The sequence below is a fragment of the Elaeis guineensis genome, chromosome 1 (genome assembly GCF_000442705.2).
Source record: "Elaeis guineensis isolate ETL-2024a chromosome 1, EG11, whole genome shotgun sequence".
Classification (NCBI taxonomy): domain Eukaryota; kingdom Viridiplantae; phylum Streptophyta; class Magnoliopsida; order Arecales; family Arecaceae; genus Elaeis; species Elaeis guineensis.
Window position 1 is genome coordinate 2,512,990 of NC_025993.2, and position 18,474 is coordinate 2,531,463.

The window sequence follows — 18,474 nt, forward strand, 5'->3', positions numbered from 1 at the left end:
CAAAACATGGTTAAAAAATTTTTAATAACATTATATTGGAAATTTCTAGAAGAAGTTTCATAAGTGAAACTATTGTATTATCAATTAATAGATTTATGCACCTAATAGCCTAACTCACGATGCTAATTGATGAGATTTGGCAAGATACTTTAAGCATATAGAAAACTCAAAAACAAGTGGCCTTTGTTCTTCTAATCTGCTGCTTACAAGCCCTCTTATTGATTGACACCAAAAATTTTTATTTGAAGGCCAAGTGTTAAGTTTAATCTTTACATTCAAGCATGCCATTGGCATCATTCTTCTTCCAAGTGACTGTGTTTCTTTCTAAACATATCAAAAAAGATAAATATTTGTATGTTGCATCTATTTTAATTATTTTACTCAACAGATATAGTAAGTAAATGCATTAACTCAACTAAATAACAACATTCCAAATTGCTCCATCTCCTTCTCCGCATGAATTGTGAACATCTTTCATCCTTTCTACTGACTTGCATACTCCACTGCATGACCAATCAAATGATGCCACACAAACATTTCCAGCTTGCATTTTCCACTCGCAATCTGACATATATAATATATTATTATAAAAATTACAATAATCAAATGATTCTCCAATGAAAGAAAATATATTGAAATTCTAATGCATGTTTGTCAAACTAAATAAATATTTTTCAATAAAAAAAGTTGCTACTTGGGAAATTCAAATTTTTTGATGAGTAATTTGATGCCATATCTTTACATGGTCAAACTCTATAGGCATATCACCACCTTAAATAAGCTACTTTTTTTTTTTTTAAATGATAATAAAGTGATTGGTCTATCTTTTCCTATCATGATGGAAAAGTAAAATCAATAAAAATGATTTTGTCTATGTTGAATAAAAAAGATGAATAGAAAATTCAAATAGAAATATAAATTTCTTAAGAGCTCATAATTAACATGGTTAAGTTCTACGACGATTAAGCTATATCAAAGTGGTGTTTAAATTATAAAGGACAAAAATCATTTATGTACCATGTGCAATCAGGTTTCTAGTCAGGAGCTCTGAAAGGGTTAATACCTATAATATAACTTTCCAAATTGTAGTCCATCATTCTTATCATATTTTCACAATTTTGTCATGGTTACATTTCTTTTGATTTCTTTTAATACTTAACATCATATTTTGGGGGAAAAAATCTTATCCAAATTCAAAACTCAAATATACTTATTTGATATACCTGGTGGTGTTCCACAACACATCATTCGATCATCAATATGCTCGACTTCTAACCCAATCAACCACGAGCCTAGAGAAACATCTTCATTGGCATATCTATGCAATATCGGCCTATAAAATTTAAAGTAATTAGTAGCACATACCAAAAAAGGAACATAATATTTTATACAAATCGAAGCTTTACATAATCTATCTTGTGGTACTTCTCTGCTATATGTTTTTACTTAAGTGCATGATCAATTATACTTTCTTTATGAATGATTACCAATATTGATTTTTTTTTTATTAATTTCATGCTGCCGTAGTTTCTCAATATGAATAACATAAGCATCAAAAAAAAAAAAAAATGTAAGTACTTCAAATGCACAAGGTGAATGTAGTTCTAATTTGATTGATATCAAACGTTTTATGTATTGGATGAAGGGTGGATGGTAGTAGTTTCACACAAAGAGGTAGGGGGATAGACTTTGACCTCTGCTAAATTGAGTTGAAGAATAGCTTTTCATCTCGTAATAGAGAGTAGTTGTTAGGTTAGATTTTTGTAATCTTGAGAGAAATAGGCATTTCACGCTCAGGCTTGAGCTGATCAGCTACATATATTGTGAAAGACATTTAGCGAGGTTGCTAAGGTGGAGAAGGGGTTAAGGTTACTGAAATTTTCATGATGCTCTTTGTATTCAGTACCATATAATCTATGTCTTTAGATGGTTTTCAATTCTATGTCTATCTTATGTTTTCCTCATCTAATTATTCATTTTTGTCAAATGGATTATATCACTAGAAAAACAAGTTTACTCTATGATAATAGAAGTAGTGGTATATCAACCAATTATTTTGTTTAGTTTTGTTTCTTTTATTTTACAGTGTTCTAGTAGCAACTTGGGGTTGAAATCTTTCTGAGAACAGTACATACTTGATTTAATTAACTGTTGTGTTTGGAAAAGTGCAAGCTGGTTCATAGTAGCTCAAGGTTACAAACTTGACTGAATCAAATCAGATGTGACAAAGCATTATTAGAAGTTATTGTCAGCTCTGACTCAGACACTGGAAAGCATGAGGCAATGGACTTCCCTGTTTGTGGAGTTGTCATATAAACTTCACAATAAGAGAGAGTCTGGACCATCATTGCAAGCCCAACACCAACATCAAGTTATTCTTTCTGTCATGGCCAGTCTACTAAGATTATGATTGTTTTGAGTCCTTACTAGAACCGGATTCGTATAGGTTAGTCGAGTTAAAGTTTCGAGTCTTGGACCTCTCTCCTTTTTCATGGAAAAAAAAAAGGATAAAACCAGAACTTTAGGCTTTGAGGAGTAGTCTATGTTGCCATATTTCCTATTTTAAATAGGATATAATTATTTGAGTGGGATGGATTACTTAACATTTGGTTTTGACATAGAACTTTGGAACTGTTTAAGAAGTTTAATTTAAATTTTGGTGGGAACAAGAATCTCACCAAGTGGGCATTTACTACCGTACCTAGCTTTTATTTTGCTGATTGTGAAGCCTAGTCTTTGCTAGGCAAATTAGGGTAAGCCCTTTTTAGGATAGATCTTCGGTGGCTAGGCTCAATAGTAACATTTGTTCTTTAATTTGGTTTTGCTATATAATAATATTGGTCAAGAATCAATGGTATATGTTTATGAAGTGACCCAGTATCTTAGAGAGAAACTGCTGAGCTTAGTGCTGAAGCCTGAGCTGTGTTGTTTTTTAATTACATTCTAAACTATTCGAGGGAGTGGAATGGTTGTTGCACTTTAATTCCTTAAGAAGGATGTTTGAGGTTGCCAAAATCCAAAACTCTAATTAAAGGATCAATTCTTCCACTGATATTTTGCCTTAACCCAATATGATATATGAGACGATTATAGGAAATTTCTTATTTGAATCTAATTTTCGAACCTAACAAGGATATTCCGAGTTGATTGTTTGATTTTACACATCAGATTAATGAAAACAGCAAAACAGAAATGTAGAAACATTAATATCTTTTTTGTAGAAATATTAATGGAGTATGCGTGCTTACGCGTTTATGGAGATATATGCAGCAAGATCTTTTGAGATGGCATAAATTTGGCCAGTGGCATGTCTGAAGTATTTATTTTTCTCTTCTCCAAATTTCCAAAATTCCGGTTCATGATATTTCACTCCTCTGCAACAAAAGATTAAGAAAATCTGTCAAGAGAAAATAACTTTATATCTCTGTGTTGATGGATCCTATTTACTTACTTCTGTGAAAGAACTGGTCCAGACTTCATGCAGCCAATGTAAATTCTTGGTTTAGCTCTATAACGAGTAAGCGTGGTCACTAGCGTGCCTGCAATATTAGATGATAATTGATTGAGAGATATTGATAGAAAGGAAGAGGAGTAATAGTATCTCTTACATTGACAGATCCAAGGACAGATGAAGGCCATGGGGTTTCACACCGCAAAGGCGGAGTGTTGTTGAGGAGTTCTGCTTCAAATTTATTTGCTCTCTTTTTGCAGATTAGTCTTAGTCCTGATTGCCAGTTGCATTTGTGGAAGCAGGACTATAATTCTTAGCTTGGAAGCATTTCTTTTACATTAATAAACAGATAAATTTCAAGGAGTGCAGCGCATATAGCTCTATAAATTTCAAGGAGTGCAGCCTTCTGATATCTTAGTAGGCTATGATGGGCTCTAGACTTCAGGTCAAACTATGGCTGTGTCAGGGGTTTAGAGTGGAGCTAAGGAAGGATGGCCTGTATTCATCTAGTCATTATGAATATTTTGCCTTCTATATACTATCACTAGTAAAGTAGGAAAACTAGGGAGATCTGATCTATTATCTTTACCAGGCTATCCACATCTCTCTCTTGTATTAATTTTTTTAGTATTACATTCTTTCAAGTCTTTTATTCATCCGTGGAGAACTCAACAGTCTTCTATGATCATAAATTTTACATGAAACTGTACATAAAACTAGCGAGAAAGATGATAGAAAAGGCTCACCAAGATTGACATGCACATCATCGTCAACCTTAACATAGAAATCAGCATCCCATATGGATACAAGTGTGGCAAAGTACATCCTTGTCTTGGATGAGAGCTGATGGTATCCTTCCACATGCTCAAGCCTTAGGAAGTCCTTTGTCTCAGCATCTTCTGCATCAATTGCACGGTCGAGGACTCCACCTCGTGTGGCACTGTGACCGATCACGAATCGTATGACGATCCCCTTCTCCTCTAGTCTCTTAAGCTTAGATCCTATAAAAAAGATTTGCAGAGATGGTTTCATCATCTTTATACTCATATTTGATGAAGGAATTGTACCACAACAACAAATCGTGTTGCTGGAAGTCCAAAATAAAGGATTATTTATCTTCTTAAAAAAATATGGGAGCTTATGAGCAATTAGGACCTGTTGGCATCCAGGTTTCTCGAATCGAATCACGCCTCTTCTTGGAGCTGAATGCAGTGTTGATTCCAATCACTACAAATGCCTTCTTAAGTCCCTTATCTGAGCCCATGGTAGCTCCTCCAAGTGATGCCTGGCCTCCATTTTGGTTTGTTCGAGCTACTGCTAATTCCATCTCCAATGAAGAGATCGATTTGTCTAGGGACCTAAAAAGAAGAAGAAGAAGAAAAAAATCGTAGTGCCTGAATTGAAATGAAATGTGTCTGATACTACATTCCTGGAGAAAAGGTGCATAAGCTTAGATGAACGTGTAGCTACAAAGAAGATATTAAACTCACTGAATTGCTTGATGAGTTTTTGAGACCTCTCCCATTATATCCTTTGTATTGCCCTCACCAAGCCTCTACAAATATACATATATATGTTGGAGTAATTTAATTATCATAAATCATGATTTTGTCCAACAAAAATTATTGTTAACAATTTAAATGCATTGGACTGCTAGAAAACATACATGCTTATGCTCGCAATCATGTGTCATGAGTGAGATTTTTGACTCTCGAGTGGTGGAAGCTCTTTGCTCTCTAGTCTCCAATGGCAAGACCACCCTTCGGTTGCTGAAGAGCAAGCCCATGAAGAAGCTTGCCATGCAGAGCGCAACTATTGCCTTTCCTGGCAATGGTCTTCTCCTTGTCTTCTTCTCAGACTGCGGTGGCCTTTCGCTGCCTGTCTTCATGAATCCACTCATCAAAAATATCTAAATCCAAATATTTGGATCAAGAAATGAAGGCAAGTTAGAAGAGCATGATCTTGGTTGAGCCTTGGAACAACAACATGGCTTTAACAAGGGATTTATACCATCATATCTAAGGTTTGTGGCTATATTAATGTTGTGAGAAGCATGAAAGAGATTGTTGGGTGACTGAACACTATAATAGAAAATGTGCCAACATTAGAAATTACTAAAAATTCTGAAGATATTTTTAGGAGAAATATAAGAAAAATGACAGTTAGGGTTAATCATCCATCCTCAATGCAACATTAAAAGAACGAGAGCCTAGCTCAACCATTCTATTAATGCTGCAATGATTCAGTTTGCAAGGCCATTCATGTGAACTTGTCTCATGCTTTATGTGTGAGATGTGGGCGTTGGGGTTGTGAGTTGTAAGGGACTTGATGCCAGATATCAGTCACCATGCATGAATAATAAGCTGCATAAATTCGGCACTTTTGCAGGATGGGTATTTAACATGCTTCAAAAAAAAAAAAAAAAAATCTCCAAGTCATTTTCCTTGAAAGACAATTCTCCAATTCATGAGTATTTCATTGACGACGTTCGATGCTTCACAAAACATAAAACAATGTATTGATTTCAGTATATATGAATTATCTAGATTTATTTAATTCATATGAAAGATTGATAAATGGTAATTGTTTAAGTTCTTTATCTTCTTCTTTCCCTTTGCCCCCTCCTCTTTTTCTTTTTTCTTTTTTTTTTCTGTGGGTGGGGTGGCATTCTCCCGTATATTCATATTTTTTTTATATATATCCATTATTTGTATTTCTTTTTATTTTCTGACATTCAGTAATCAATATGGATGTTAGCTGAATTTTCAGAATATCTTATGAACATAAATGTTTGTTGTCATGTCAAACCATCCTCAGATTCCAAGGGGAACGGGCTGCAGTCATGAAGTGCTTGCTTTCTTCAACAAAGAGTTTGGTAGTAAGTGGGCATTGCTGATGTAGGAAACTGAAGGCTAAGATGTCATTTTCTACGGTTTTGGATGTAAATGCTTGGTGTTAAACATTACTATTTTTCTAATTTGAGCTTCGTAAATTTTGTAGAAGCACAAGTAAAGGATGTCTTTGAGTAGTAAATAGGAGATATGTCATTAAAGCCAAAGCTCAAAATTGATCCAGGGTAAAAAATTACAGTAATTTGCCCTTTGTCAGAAATAGGAGGTTGGAATATCCATTGATTTCAGTATAAGGTTGGAGAGGAACTTGAACCAAACAAAGAATAGTTATCAAAACTACCATAAGTTATAGGTTTGCTAAATTTTATATGAAATGCTTTGTAGTAGCATGGCAAGTGATTGGTTTTAGTTAATGCTCAAAAGCTATTTAATATCAAATGAGAAACATTTCATGTGCTGAGAAAACACTGCCTCTTACCTACAGGCTGACCATACTTGCATAATATTGGTGTATATTTGAGTCCATGGATATCTAGGAGCTCAAGTGTTTAATAATGTCCAATCAAACACTCTGCTTTCTTAGCATTGCCTTCATGACTGATGTTGATAGGGCTAGAATCAGGGAATAAAGATTACACAAAAATCTCACCATTTAACTTATGGATGTGGAATTTATTGGGTGACAGTGGGTTGTATTTCTTGGAGGATTTAGTGGCCTTTCAGGCCTGTAGGTCTAGGCTTAAGCTTCATTACCAGGCCTTCGTTTTAGTCCAACCATGCTTGAGGCTAGGTCCTACGCCTACGTAGCTTTGGGATGCTGAATGTTTGGTTGTGTGATGAAGTTTCAAGTCTGTCCAAGGATCATGCATATAAGAATTTCTACTTTAACAGCATGTTTCAAATTCATGTTGTTGGGTGGATGTCTGGTCAGGACACCACCTCCCAAGATCCTTTCAGTACCACGCGATGCAGCAGGAAGAAAGAAGAAACAAAACAAAAGAAAAAATAATCAAAATACGTGGATTAGCCACAAAAAGGCTCGCCTCCACGGGACATGCAAACTTCACTATGAAAAAAAAATTTTACAAGAGGAGACCTCATCCTCAACCCTTGTACACCCAATTTTCTTCACCTGAAGTTCCCTCACAAAAGCTCTCTCTCTCTTGAGACCCCCATGAACCCCCGAAGAGCCTGGCGATGCTGTCCAGGAGCCTCCTGCTCCTTCTCTCTCAGCACTCTCGCCTCTTTCTCTTCCCTCGGGTTCGTACGGCTCCGTACGATGCGAAAAACCTAACCCTCTGCCTCTCTGTTCGTCACAGGAACTTTTATAGACCTTAATCACTACTTAGATCATGATTAGGACTCCTTAATCAACCCAAATCACGTCCCAAACCGTCGGATCAAGACCAGGAGCCACCTGGGCCGTCGGATCACGCTCCGGTCCACGGAATAGTGCCGTGGACCGTGAGAAACGCATGGGAAACGCCCACGCGGTCCACAGGCCCCGTCGTGGACTGCCTGATCCACGGTGGACTGGGGCAAAGGGCCAGCAGGGCCGGCAGGGCCTGGGCCGGCCCGCGCGCGCGGGCCTGGGCCGCGCCTGCGCGCGGGCCTGCGCGCGCCTGGGCCGCGCGCCTGGGTCGCGCGGCCGCCTGCAGCCGCGCCGCTGCTGCCCGCCGCCGGTCGCCGGCTGTCCTCCGCCACCTCGATTCTCGTGCCGACTTCAAAAGCTCGTATCTCCTCCATCCGAGCTCCGTTTCAGGTGATCTTGATCTCGTTGGACTCCATTTTTCGCCGCGAACCTCGCTGTGGGCTCAACGTGGGCTGAATCTCGAGGTATCAAATCCTAACAATCTCCATATCGACTCGATATTCGGCCTCCTTCAAACTCCGAGAGCTTCTGGATCTCCTCGCCCCCATGCCCTGGGGCAATTGCCTGCTGATCATGGATGGGCAAACATGGGAGTCGAGCCAGGCTGCTCGATCCCATCTCCGTCGTATGCTGTGCTCCTCCTGATCTGAGCCTGCTCGGGGCATCGTCCTGCGACAATAGAAATCTCACCTTGCGACGTCGCCTCTCATCCTCCCGAGTCTCCTGTCTCGTGCCGATCCACCTCCTGGAGCTCCACCTTGCTCTGAGCTCCACCTGGCTCCCGATGCTCCACCTCGCACTGGGCTCCCTGCCAGGTAATAATGTCTTCTGCTCCCCTTCTTTCCCTCCAGCACAATCCTATCGCCGCGTAGCACCCTCAGGATTCTTCCACCAGCTACCGTCCTGTAGCCTCTCGAATCCAGTCTGCTAAGTGAGATAAGATTCCGCCTGAAATTGGGTATGTATCGGACCTCCCCCAATCTCCTCACTGCACCATCATGTGTCCTCCAGCTGACCGTCCCAATGCCTCTGATCGCACAGCTCGATCCATCCGGCAGATATACAGTGCCCTCACTGTTCTCCAGGGAGTCAAGCTGCTCCTTTCTGCAACACACATGATAGGGGCATGCAGAATCTAATATCCACTGCTGGGAAGAAGTAGATACCTCGTCAGATATCTCAAAGACATCTTCATCTAAATCACTGCCGGCCGTCGCTACAGCAGCCACCGTCCGATTTTTCAGTTAAGGGCAATCTTTGGCTAGATACCCCAACTCCTCACACCGGTAACACCTGATTTTGCTCCAGTCCCTCCTGGACTTAGACCGCCCTCGTTGCAATCTCCTGTCGCTCCATCTACCGCCTCCTGCACCTCCAGAAGCCACCAAAGCTGAGCTATCGACACCTGAGCTCGTAGCTGGGTTCTCCCTCCTAAGAACCTCGTTCTGGAGTATCGCCGCGGTGACCTCGTCCATCTTGATAGTGCTCTTCCCCACTAGAAGAGCAGTCACCAAGGACTCGTACGAAGAGGGAAGCGACGCCAGCAAAACCAGCGCCCTGGTCTTCTCCTCAACTTCTCGCCAACGCTGAGAAGGTCGGTGAGGATCTTCTGGAAGTGGCTCAGATGCTCCTGCACGTTCTGTCCCTCAGTTATCCGCAGTTGGTAAAACTGTCTCCAGAGGAAAAGAGTGTTGGTGAGAGACTTCGCCATGTACAACTCCTCGAGCTTCGACCACAGCACCGTCGGGGAAGTCTCGCTCAGCACATGGATCACCACCTCTCCGCCAGGTACATGCGGATGGTACTCACCGTCTGCATCTGTAGCCATTTCCAATCCCGCACCTCCATGGTGGTCGGTTTTTCATCGCACAAGAGAGCATCGATCAACCCCTGTTGGATGAGCACGTCCTTCACCCTTGCCTGCCACAAGGAGAAATTGTCTTACCATCGAATTTGTTGATCTCCATCTTGATTGTTCTGTTTTCTCCATCTTCAGTCTTGCTCACCACCACTGCAATCTGCGTTCTTGTACCGCCTTGCTCTGATACCACTTGTTGGGTGGATGTCTGGCCAGGACACCACCTCCCAAGATCCTTTCATACCACACGATGCAGCAGGAAGAAAGAAGAAACAAAATAAAAGAAAAAAAATCAAAATACGTGGATCAGCCACAAAAGGGCTCGCCTCCACGGGGCATGCAAACTTCACTATGAAAAAGAAATTTTACAAGAGGAGACCTCACCTCAACCCTTGTACACCCAATTCTCTCTCACCTGAAGTTCCCTCACAAAAGCTCTCTCTCTTGGAGACCCCCCTGAACCCCTGAAGAGCCTGACGACCGCTGTCCAGGAGCCTCCTGCTCCTTCTCTCTCAGTGCTCTCGCCTCTTTCTCTTCTCTCGGGTTCGTACGGCTCCATACGATGCGAAAAACCTAACCCTCTGAGAGCTTTTATAGACCTTAATCACTACTTAGATCATGATTAGGACTCCTTAATCCACCCAAATCACGTCCCAAACCGTCGGATCAAGACTGGGAGCCACCTGAGTCGTCGGATCGCGCTCCGGTCCATGGAATAGTGCCGTGGACCGCGAGAAATGCGTGGGAAACGTGTCCCGCGCGCTGCCGCCTGCGGTCGCGTGTCCCAAACCGTGGGCCTGGGTCGCGTGTCCCGCGCGCTGCCGCCTGCGGCCGCGCCGCTGCTGCCCGCCGCCGGTCGCCGGTGGTCCTCCATCGCCTCGATTCTCATGCCGACTTCAAAAACTCGTATCTCCTCCATCCGAGCTCCGTTTCAGGTGATCTTGATCTCGTTGGACTCCGTTTTTCGCCGCGAATCTCGCTGTGGGCTCAACGTGGGCTGAATCTCGAGGCGTCAAATCCTAACACATGTTTTCTCTCTTAATTTCTTATCTTTATTATTTTTTTTCAATTTGGAATTCTCATATTAGCAACCAAAGATCTACTAAAATTCAACTTTTAATTAAAAGTCAAATTTATTAAGAATTATGATTCTAATTCTATAGTTTCTATATGCAACTTATTAACTATTTATTATGTATACGTGAGAAGAAACAGCACAGATTTGGACAGATAATTTTTCCGTCACCTATTGCATATCAATTTTAACTGAAATTTTTGGGTTAAAATTTTCCATGTATGTAGCTCGGATCCCTCTCACGTCATTAGGAAAAAAAAAAAAAGAGACGTTTCAAAGTTTTGTTATCTATACATGTTGCAGAAAATTCCTGCTCTCCAACTTGGACATGAATGGACTTTAATGGACCATACAGAACCTTTCAACAGAAACGGCATATAAAAATGGAAGTTATGACCAAAAAAAAGGGACTTGCTGCCGCTAAATCCTCAGTGGACTTGTCCACAGGGTTCTGAGGTATGGAAGAAATCTTTGGTTTGCTATAGAGCCAACAGGATACAGCCTCCAGTACAGGAGCCAAACATGTATTTGAACACATAATTGCTCTCATAAATAGCTATTTATGTGAAGATCCATAAAGGCGTATATCTAGTCTTATATCAACTATACACTGAATAGATCTTGAGTATCTATACATATTCAAAGAATTCAAATAATATTTTTTAGTTAGATTTTTTAAGTAAAATCTGGTGCTATGACAAATGGAATGCATTAGATCAAATATGATTCATAACCTATATAAACTAGGGAATACTATAGTATAGAGGCCTATTTGAACTAATCATAAGCAGATCATGATGTTTGTGATTGGATTTATAGTATTTTTTATTGGATTTTAATAGATTTAAACCCCTAACCTAGCAATGATTCTCGAACTTAAACTGGATAAGTATATGAGGATCCATATGAGCATGTATTTAGTCCCATATAAATTATATATTAGATAGATCTTAAATATTTATACAAGACTAAAGATCTAATATCAAACGTAGAACGATAAGATAGGCAAGCAGTGGCAAGGTTATTCAATCACTTTCAAGTTTCAGCCATCACAACTATTTATGGTATCGATGGAATGATCGGGATAGGACGGGCATAAGGAATAAGGTTAAAAACAAAAAGGTAAAAAGAAAGAAAGAGATGACATTGAAGACTTTTGAGAATGTGGCAGACCATCGTACCCACTTTAGCCCACCTGGGTTAAATAGCAAGTTAGTCCAGTGCCTCACGCAAATAATACAATTGTAGTCCATATGGTGAAAAAAAAATCACTATGACCATCGCCTTTTCCTAAAAAATGTCTAATGCACTTGGCAAAATCATTTAAAATACTATTATGAATCCAAATAGCAGCTAGCCAATAGTTAGCAGTCAAATTAATGACGAAATTCACCAAGGTAATCCGACGGGCTTGAATAAGCAATTACATTTGGAAGCAGCAAGATTGGTCCATAGTTCCAATTTTGTCCATCTTAAAAAAACTTCGTTCTTGCAATTTTCAACCCAATATAACTTATCAATATGCTTTTTTGACATTAAATTTGGAACAAATCAGTCTCTTAAGTCTCGAAGAAAATCGCTATATGTGTGTGATTCAAGCCTAGTTCATTGAGTACTAGCCTCTAATGAACTAGGCAACTTGGCAAGTTGGTGAGATTAGCTTCCTGAACTTATGGCATTTTGGTGCTCGAGCAATAACTGGAATTTACTAAAGATCTTGTTATGGTTGCAAGAATGAACCAATAGTTGTCACTTAGGTGGAGGCTATCCTCTATCTTGTTATCAGAAAAGATGATGTTTTAAGGAAAAAAAAAAAAGATTTTAAGAGGCCAAAGGCATCTCAAATCCAAACTATAACATACCTAGACAACCGTTCCATAGATAGGAGAATAGAGGCCTAATATCCATTATCAACTCTTTGCATAGTAGTTTGAGATTTTGGGATCTAATGGTAACTTAACATGGTATTAGAACCATATATATATATATATATATATATATATATTTTATTTTTATATATATATATATATATATATATGGGTTCAAATCCAATCCAAACCAATTTCACCCCGTTTTTTTGAGTCTTTTGTTCCCCATTTTGACTCGTTCTTGGTTGTGACATTCTTGTCTCGTTTTTATCTCGAGTCATTCTTGGCTCGTTCATGCTTTCACGTCCATGGTCAGGGCTGCATGAGGGGTGTATTAAGGCCTGATATACATATAACATTAACTCCTTTCCTAGTAGCTTAAGCTTTTGCGGTCTGGTGCAAAGTTAAAAAGGAAATCCCTGGATCTCATCTCATATTAAATCTTAACATATTTGAGACTTGGAGAAGGTATCAGTGTCTTCATCCCTTGATGTATACCTGAAACTATTGCAATAAGAAATTCACTAGCTAACCATTGGATGAGCGATAACCATAAGCACAAGAAGGCAAAGTCACCATGCAGTGAGAGTTTCACAGGTGCTCAAGAGTAGAGGACATGGCTCTAGGTGCTTCGATTGGTTAAAGTTTTAATCTAAAGTATGGCTCGGTTGGCCTCTTGCTGCAATACATTGAAAAAAAAGTGATAGGTCTTTGATGACAATAACAGTGAAAGAAAAAAGAGGTGGAAAAGTAGTGCACTGAATCTTGCTGCGACAATTAGACCAAACCTCCTTTGAACACCCCTTTACTTTTTACAATGCAGCATCTGTCCAGATATCCTTGGAATCAAAACAAATCAAAGACCTTCAGGCCTTAAAAGGTCCTCTCTGGGACAGTCAATTATTAAAGAAACAAAAGAAAACAAGAGTTATCAGTCCACCATCCCACTAAGTTGGGTCCATACCTAACAGAGGCATCTCCATGCCTTGTTCTTCTTCTTCTCCTCCTCCTATTCTTTTTTTTTTTAACCCTCTCTGCTGCATGGACAAGGTCGATAAGTATTAGGTTGTGCCATTTCACAAAAGTACATCTTTAGGTTCCACAAGCCTTGAGGAAGTGAAGTGAAACTCTTCTTCAACAAAAGTCCCATTTTGAGGACCAGGGATTAAAGATGGATTATAAGAATACCATCTAGACCAGTAAGAGAGAGTTTAAAAAATTAAGGAAGAAGAATACCATCTAGACCAGTAGAGATAGTTAAAAAAGTTAAGGAAGCTAAGTGCTGCCAGGAGCCAATAGAAAAGGTCCAGCCTATCCTTGTTTAGGTTATTGTCACTGAGCCAGCCACTCCCAGAAGGTCCTGAGGTGACCTTGTTCACCAGTGAGACTAAGAGAGAGCTCAAGAAGAACCCAAATGAGTAGGAGCAGTAAGTCATGGCTGTTAGAAAGGATTGCATCCCTGCCAATGACTGCTTGTAGAAAAACTCAATTAGGCCCACAGCTGTGAACATCTCTGAGAGACCAAATATGAGGAATTGTGGAGCAATCCAGAAGATGGAGAGCTGCTTGTTTGAACCAACAGCCAGCTCCCTCCTTTTGTTTTCTACCAATGCAGCTGAGACCATTGAGAAGGTCACCATGAAGAGGCCTATACCGATGCGTTGGAGGGGAGAGATACCAGAGTCCCTGGAAGTCACCTTGCGAGCGAGAGGGACGAAGACCATCTCATAGATCGGCACCAGGATGATGAGAATGAGGTATGGGATAGATTGGAGCGAAGCCGGGGGAATATGGAATGTTTCGGTGAGTCGGGTATCCATTGAGCTTCCTTGCTGGACTGAGAAGGTCTGCAGTTGAGCTAGGACAGTGTTGAAGATGATGGTGCATGCAAAAATGGGGATCAATGAGAATATTATCTTCACTTGCTCTACTTGGGCCATGGTGCATAGCTTCCACGGGCTCTCCATTCTATCAGAACCATCTTGGATTTGGATACATGCCTTGTCCAAGAACCTGAAATTATGTTGTGACATCCAAGAAATGGTTTTAGTCTTTGATCAGATGAAGTTTAGGATTCAAATGAGCTTTGGACCCTTACAACTATGTAATGAAGCTTTTACCTACACAGATTTTAAATTTACTATAACATTTATACACTTGTTTTTTTTTTTCTTGGTAGAAATTTTATACACTCGTTTTCAAAGGGGAAAATTAGTGTAGTTCATGATTTCATGTAGTTGGAAATCAAACTTGGAAACAAGAGCATGACTACATGTATGATAACCTGAATTTCTCAGTGTGGATAACGTTGGTGGCATTGGAAGAGATCTCGAGACCTGGAATCATTAAGTGGTCGCTAGCATTGTTTATGCTTCGACGAAGCAATTCAGTATTAGATGGGCAAACTTGCTTTCTCTTGGTAATAGCAGCTACTAAAACCTGCCCAAATGATAAGAATTTGAACAAATCTGAAACTATGACACCAACGTAATCTAAGAACACTAAGAACACTTGCAAGTTCATCTCCTGATCAGTTAGTAAGAACATATCACAGCACATACTCATGAAAATGCATGAGAGCACATGAGAATGTAAGCTTAGAATTCAACTTAAACGATAGTTTTAGTCTGTTAAGTGTCAGAGCACCGAAATGTCATGCAATAAGAAAGGCGGCTTTAACCATCAGAGAGGATGACCCCTGATCAAAAATTAGTCCTCCCTCATGTAAAAAGGGGAAATCCAAGAAACTATTCAACTTTTAAAATCACAACAGGTCTGTGCCACTAACAATAGCTTAAAATATATCCACAACCAGTATGTCGACAATCATAAACAAAGATGCCAACGGGAAACTTCACTGAAGTACAAATTTAGAAACAATTAATTAACAGCACTAGATACGTGCAAGGTTACCTGAATAGACCATATCAATCAGTAGAAAGAGCATCAGAATAATCATTGTCATGCTAGAACTGGAAGAAAATGTTTCAGGTAAAATAGTCATGAATAAACAACCACTGGCTTAAACCATCAGTCCATTGTCTCTATGCTCTCATCAACATGAAACAAAAATAATAAATAAATAAATAAATAAAACGACATTAAACAAAATAGAAAGTAGGCAGCATGATTTCGTAACACTAAAGATACAGTCGTCTCCGTTACCTCTAGGAATTAAACAAAGATGAACAGTTTTCTATTAGGAAAATAGAATATGCTGAGAAAGTAAATGCTTGAGAATTAATCATGGAAAACAAGGATATAAGTGCCCGTAGTTCATCCCATCTCAAACTTAACTACAACATTTGCTGAATTTGGCAAATTAAACTAAGGGAACAGAATGGAGTGTATCGGATCTTACTCTTGCAATTGGGGTCAAGATGCTGCCCTTAGGGGGCTTGTTCCTATAGCAGAACATACCACAAATCAAGCTAGTTAGCCCCATCACCATAGTAGCTGCTGATACACCAAAACCAACAGCCATCCCTGACTGTGTCTGGACCCAGATGATTACTGTGAGAGCGATGAGTTCTCCGATGCAGAAGCTGAAGTAGGCAGTATTGAAGTATGTGGAAAGCTTCTTGGACTGATCAGGATCATCCTTCCTGAATTGGTCAGCACCATGGGAGATCATGTTGGGCTTGAGGCACCCACTCCCCAATGCCACCAAGTAGAGAGAAATAAAGAATACAGTGGCCTTAAAGCCTTTGGCTTCTGAGCAGTGGTCTCCTTCAGATGTCATGCTGCATGGTGGAGGCCTTAGCTGAGGAAGGTGTGCTTGGACTGACAATAGTATGAAGCCCTGATATAAAAGTAGCACAATAATCTACCAATGTAAGAAGAACAATCTCATCCTTTATTATGACTATTTTTTTTTTCTTTCACAATCATTCATATCAACAAATCTTTTATCTTTTGCAGTGATTTTAATGGATGGGTGGGAGGATTTCACTATCCCTGTAAAATTATGAACATATACAATTCCAAACAAGAGAAAGTGGTCGAGTCTACTTTCTCTAGATGAAGATATTGTTGTTAATTGCCGTACTAACTAACGTTCTATTAAAAATAGAGCTACATAACTATTTTCTAGATTAAATTCCATAACGGTTATCTTGTTTTTCTTTTGATTTATCGAAATAATTACCGAATAATTCTTCTCAAACAATAAATAACTAGAGCCAAATTGCTCATTCTGATTATAATTTTATAGTTGAAATCTGAGGGATAAGCACTGTAGGAATAGGAGAACACTTAACTGAGAGCTCCACAAACCCAAATATCAACATGGTCCAGAAGCTCCCAAGGTAAGAATCTGAGAGGAATCCACCAAGCAGAGACAGGAGGAAAATAGTCCCAATGAAGTTGGTCACTATATTTGCTGATTTCGAGAGGGGAAAGTGCATCTCATTGAAAACATATGTTATGAGGTTGTTCCCAACTGCAGCAATTGCCATGATTTCAAGCGCTAGAAGGCCTACACAAGAAAGATAGAAGAAACCACTTCATCAGTCACTCTATATGCTCAGGAGAACCCAAAGTAAACTTCATACATAAACGCAACAATTGAATCCTTTGAACCCCCTTGGGTCAGAGAGACATTCAGTCAGCTTGACTTATAATTTGTTAATTAAAAATAAATAAATAAATAACAGGATATATAACAAGAAAATAATCAACAGCAAGGAACGTCTAAATCATTCGCTATGGTTAGATAAAAGATGATGAATAGAAGCCAAAACAAATGCATGATATTAAGGAAGCTTCACTTTCTCAGCATCATTTTCACAATGAAACACATGGACAAAACAAAGATCAAAAAGAAATCCAGGTATCAGATTACAGGCTGGGGTCATCACAAAATTTCATCCGTTCTAGAAGGATATCCTGCGGAGGCATCTTTGTCTAAAACTTAATTATTGTACCACAAATCAAGGAAAAAAAAATCAGAAACCAAAAGGATGAGAAGGTCAGCAAGACATGAACAAATAATAGGGCCATTTGTCAGTTTTTATATCAACTAATATAATATGTGAAACTATCTGAGCCTCCAAAACTGAACTAAATTGCAAAACCACTAGGCACTACTAGACCACGAGCTGGAATGAAACCATTTCTCATTAGGTAAAGGAAAGATTCATAGGTGAGTCTATGAGGTGTTGAATTATGAAGCAATCATAGTTCTTAAAAAAAAATAATAAAAAAGTAAGATATGAAGGTATCATGGGCGATATTATTAAATTTGAACTAGAGACTGGGAAGCATGAAGAGAGAGAGACCTAAAACAAATGCAGCAGCTTTCATGCCCCCATGCTTGTTGGGCTTGCAGGTTCTGCCTCTCCAATCAAGGGATACCTCCGCAAGCAGGGATTCCTCTTTCATATTCTTTGTCTGGATGTCCATAAAACTACTCTAAAGCAATATCTTCTACCACTCTCTCGATATTCCTTTTTTTTTTTCCTTTTTTTCTGATAAGAATCTCTTGGAGAACTCAATTCACTACACAATGGTAGCCCGCATACCAAGACAAGCTTGGTAAATTTTTTGATCCACCTGATGCTGCTATTTATAATGGCAGAGAGAGAGAGGGAGGTGCTGAATCACTGTTTGGCTTGAAGGACCACAGGATAGTGCAGGTCTCTATTGAGAGGCTAAAGCTCGTTTAGGGACGGGGAGCAACAGAAAGCTAGTGTAGAAATTCTCGGAAGTGGACAGCTTATTAAAATCCTTCATTATTTCGTATTGAGATGAGCATTCATCAATAATTAATCATACTAAATGGTGTAAGTGGCGTAGGAAACAGAAAGGTGGCATTCCGCACCTGGCCAGTATTTGTCATGCATTCGGTCAACTCAAATGTCATATAAACAACACCCTACGTATCTATGCTTAAATCTACAACATAACAAACAACTACAAGGTGAATATAATGTCTCTGTCTCTTATACTGACTCTATGGTTTGTATGTTGTTGTGTACTTGCACGTACGTTCGTGTTT

General features: G+C 39.5%; 2 protein-coding genes across 2 annotated transcripts; both read right to left on the reverse strand.

Annotated features, from left to right (window-relative positions):
* Positions 1–212: 212 nt before the first annotated feature.
* On the reverse strand, positions 213–5,770 carry LOC105036200 (probable beta-1,3-galactosyltransferase 8). The gene is made up of 8 exons (XM_010911966.2): positions 5,118–5,770; positions 4,942–5,006; positions 4,607–4,809; positions 4,198–4,452; positions 3,452–3,539; positions 3,249–3,374; positions 1,224–1,333; positions 213–564 (listed from the first exon to the last, which is right to left on the reverse strand). Exons 1-8 carry the CDS (start codon positions 5,349–5,351, stop codon positions 416–418), a joined length of 1,230 nt encoding a protein of 409 aa, XP_010910268.1. The 5' UTR covers positions 5,352–5,770; the 3' UTR covers positions 213–415.
* Positions 5,771–13,641: 7,871 nt separating this feature from the next.
* On the reverse strand, positions 13,642–18,193 carry LOC105036208 (protein NRT1/ PTR FAMILY 4.4). Its single transcript, XM_010911976.3, has 5 exons — positions 17,756–18,193; positions 16,736–16,953; positions 15,838–16,278; positions 14,761–14,915; positions 13,642–14,489 (listed from the first exon to the last, which is right to left on the reverse strand). The coding sequence occupies exons 1-5, from the start codon at positions 17,877–17,879 to the stop codon at positions 13,688–13,690; spliced, it is 1,740 nt and encodes a 579-aa protein (XP_010910278.1). The 5' UTR covers positions 17,880–18,193; the 3' UTR covers positions 13,642–13,687.
* Positions 18,194–18,474: the final 281 nt, after the last annotated feature.